The following is a 2,586-nucleotide window of genomic DNA, read 5'->3' as shown; positions in this document are numbered from 1 at the left end:
AGGCACTGTGTTCTTCCTTTACTCAAGAAGAATTTCAAGTGTACTGTTTAGTAGTTTATTCCTTAAAAAATAAAACTCCAGATTGGAAGTGAGAAAGCACCCCTGTAATCCCAATACTTTGTAGGCTGAGACAGGAGGATCAACATGAACTCAAGGCAAGAATGGGTTACATAGTGAGTTCAAGGCCACAGTTAAATATATAGTAAGTCCCTGTGTCCAGACAAAAGTCCTCAAATTTTATTTCCAATCAGCCACGATGCTAATATGAAACAACAAGCATGTAAACTAATGTGACCAAAGAGATAGCATTTATAGATAAATTTGCAGTGTATAATTTCTTCCCTCCCTTCACCCCCTTAATTTCTCTATATTTTCAAACTTAGATTCCAAATGAATGTCAATTGTCCTGGGATTAAACCCTCCAACTAAGGAGCCTCTTTGGGTTCTGCTAATTTCCCTGTTCCTCAGGCTGTAGATGAAGGGATTCAGCATAGGGGTGACCCCAGTGTACATCAATGAAGCCACGATGCCCTTGCTTGGAGAATATGACACAGCTGAACCAAAGTAAGTTCCAATAGCTGTGCTATAAAATAAGCAAACCACTGACAGGTGAGAACTACAGGTGGAAAAGGCTTTGTACTTCCCACCAGATGATGGTATTTTGAGAATGGAAGAAACAATTTTATAATAAGAGAAAAGGATCCCTAACATAGGAACAAAGCCAAATATGGCACCACAAAAATATGTGACCATAGTTTTAATTAACATATCAGAACATGAAAGGTTAAAAATTTGAAAAGGATGGCAGAATAAATTAGCAATTTCCACATCTTTGAAGCAGGTAATTTGTAATGCAACTAAATTGTGCAACTGGGAGTCCAAAAGGCTAAGAAACACAGAGAGCAAAATAAGTAAGACACAGAGGCGAGGGTTCATTATCACTGCATAGTGCAGGGGATGGCAGATGGCCAGAAAGCGGTCATAGGCCATTACAGTCAAAAGCATGTCATCCATACATATAAATATCATAAAAAGAGACATCTGTATCAGGCAGCCAACATAGGAAATGAACCTGCTGTGAGTTATGGTGTCCACAATCATCTTTGGTACTGTAGTGGAGATGAAACAGATGTCAACAATAGACAGGTTGGAGAGGAAGAAGCACATGGGGGTGTGGAGGTGGGAGTCAGAGATGACAGCCAGGATGATGAGCAGGTTCCCAAGCACTGTGACAAGGTACAAAGACAGGAATAGTCCAAGGAGGACAGGCTGCAGGTCTGGGTCCTCTGAGAAACCAGTGAGATGGAATTCTGATATAGAGGTTAGATTGTGTGTTCCCATATGCTTCAATACCTTTTAAAATATTAATTGGAAAAAATGAAAGCAATGAATAACACATAAGACTCTCTATATGTAATAAATTCATGTTTTTGCACGCAAAGTATTCCCATGTGGTTTCTAAAACCTTTAAACATAAACACATTGTTTCATTGTGAAAACCCTATTCTCAAGAACTCTTACATTATTAGTTTATTCATTATCCACCTTGTTCTGTACACTTTTTTTTAAACCAGGGATTGAACTTGGGTCCTTGCGTTTGCAAGGCAGGCCACTGAAATGCTGAGCTAAATCCCTGGCCCCGTACACTCTTACTTTGCATTCATTTTACAGAGTTAGAACACAAGAGCTCATAATTCTCTGATCCCATCAAAATACACCTAACTCCTAAAAATATAGATGATCCTATTAAAAGAAAACTAATAAGCATTCACATATACATTATTCTTAAAAGTGGTACAAATTCCTTTACATAAGTTGTATGTAATTACTGTAATATCTAGGTTAGCAGGGCCTAAATATTAAAGTTATTTTTCATAATCAGAATAAATGGTGTTGAGCCATTTATCTCCCAGGAATTTGTCTTCATTCTTTCATTTTTCTGGTGTTCATTTTTCAAGAATGTTAAAGCTCCAGCAGACTTTGTTTTTTATAAATTATTTAATATGTAACTACTATTTACATCTATGGTGAACTCAAATTTGAATAAGCAAGTTCAAATGCCTGTATATAATTATGATGGATGTACCATTAGTGTATACTGTTCTTTTCAAAGATTAAGAACAGTAAGCTATAAGGAGCATATTTGACATTTAAAATTTTATATAGATTTACATTGATCTTTTCCTACAATATATATCTACCATTTAAGATGGTGCTGTTTTATCTTTTCTTTTTTTTTCCACATTGTGTTTATTGGTACATTTTAGGTATACAGTACAGTTACATTCATTGTTGGGATCTTGTACCTTTGTTTTTTCTTGATCCAGTGTTCTATAATAGCATGCTGATAGGCTTATTTTTCTAATCATAAATGCTCTTATGACCAGTGGCAGAATTAGAAAGAAAAAAAATTCCATTGCCAAGGCTAACTTTAAACCTTGCTAATTCTAATTGTCAGATTTTTTTGTCAAGATACATGTTTTACATTTTTCTTTCTCAATTTAGTAACCTGCTAGTAAACCTGACACTATTTTTTTGTTTGTTTGTTTGTTTTTGGAGGCAGAACTATAATTCAATTGTAAAAAA

General features: G+C 35.4%; 1 protein-coding gene across 1 annotated transcript; it reads right to left on the bottom strand.

Moving 5' to 3' along the window:
* Positions 1-348: 348 nt before the first annotated feature.
* LOC104867629 (olfactory receptor 7E24-like) lies at positions 349-1,341 on the bottom strand. The gene has a single exon (XM_010632033.1). It carries the CDS (start codon positions 1,339-1,341, stop codon positions 349-351), a length of 993 nt encoding a protein of 330 aa, XP_010630335.1.
* Positions 1,342-2,586: the final 1,245 nt, after the last annotated feature.

This window comes from Fukomys damarensis, unplaced genomic scaffold, assembly GCF_012274545.1.
Source record: "Fukomys damarensis isolate Sample0158 unplaced genomic scaffold, DMR_v1.0_HiC HiC_scaffold_37, whole genome shotgun sequence".
NCBI lineage: Eukaryota > Metazoa > Chordata > Mammalia > Rodentia > Bathyergidae > Fukomys > Fukomys damarensis.
Note: the sequence above shows the minus strand (reverse complement) of the source record. Positions and strands in the feature narration are given on the sequence as shown.

What these genes read in the sequence shown, in the direction of transcription:
- LOC104867629 (XM_010632033.1), bottom strand. Translation starts at nt 1,341, where the DNA reads ATGGGAACACACAATCTAACCTCTATATCAGAATTCCATCTCACTGGT.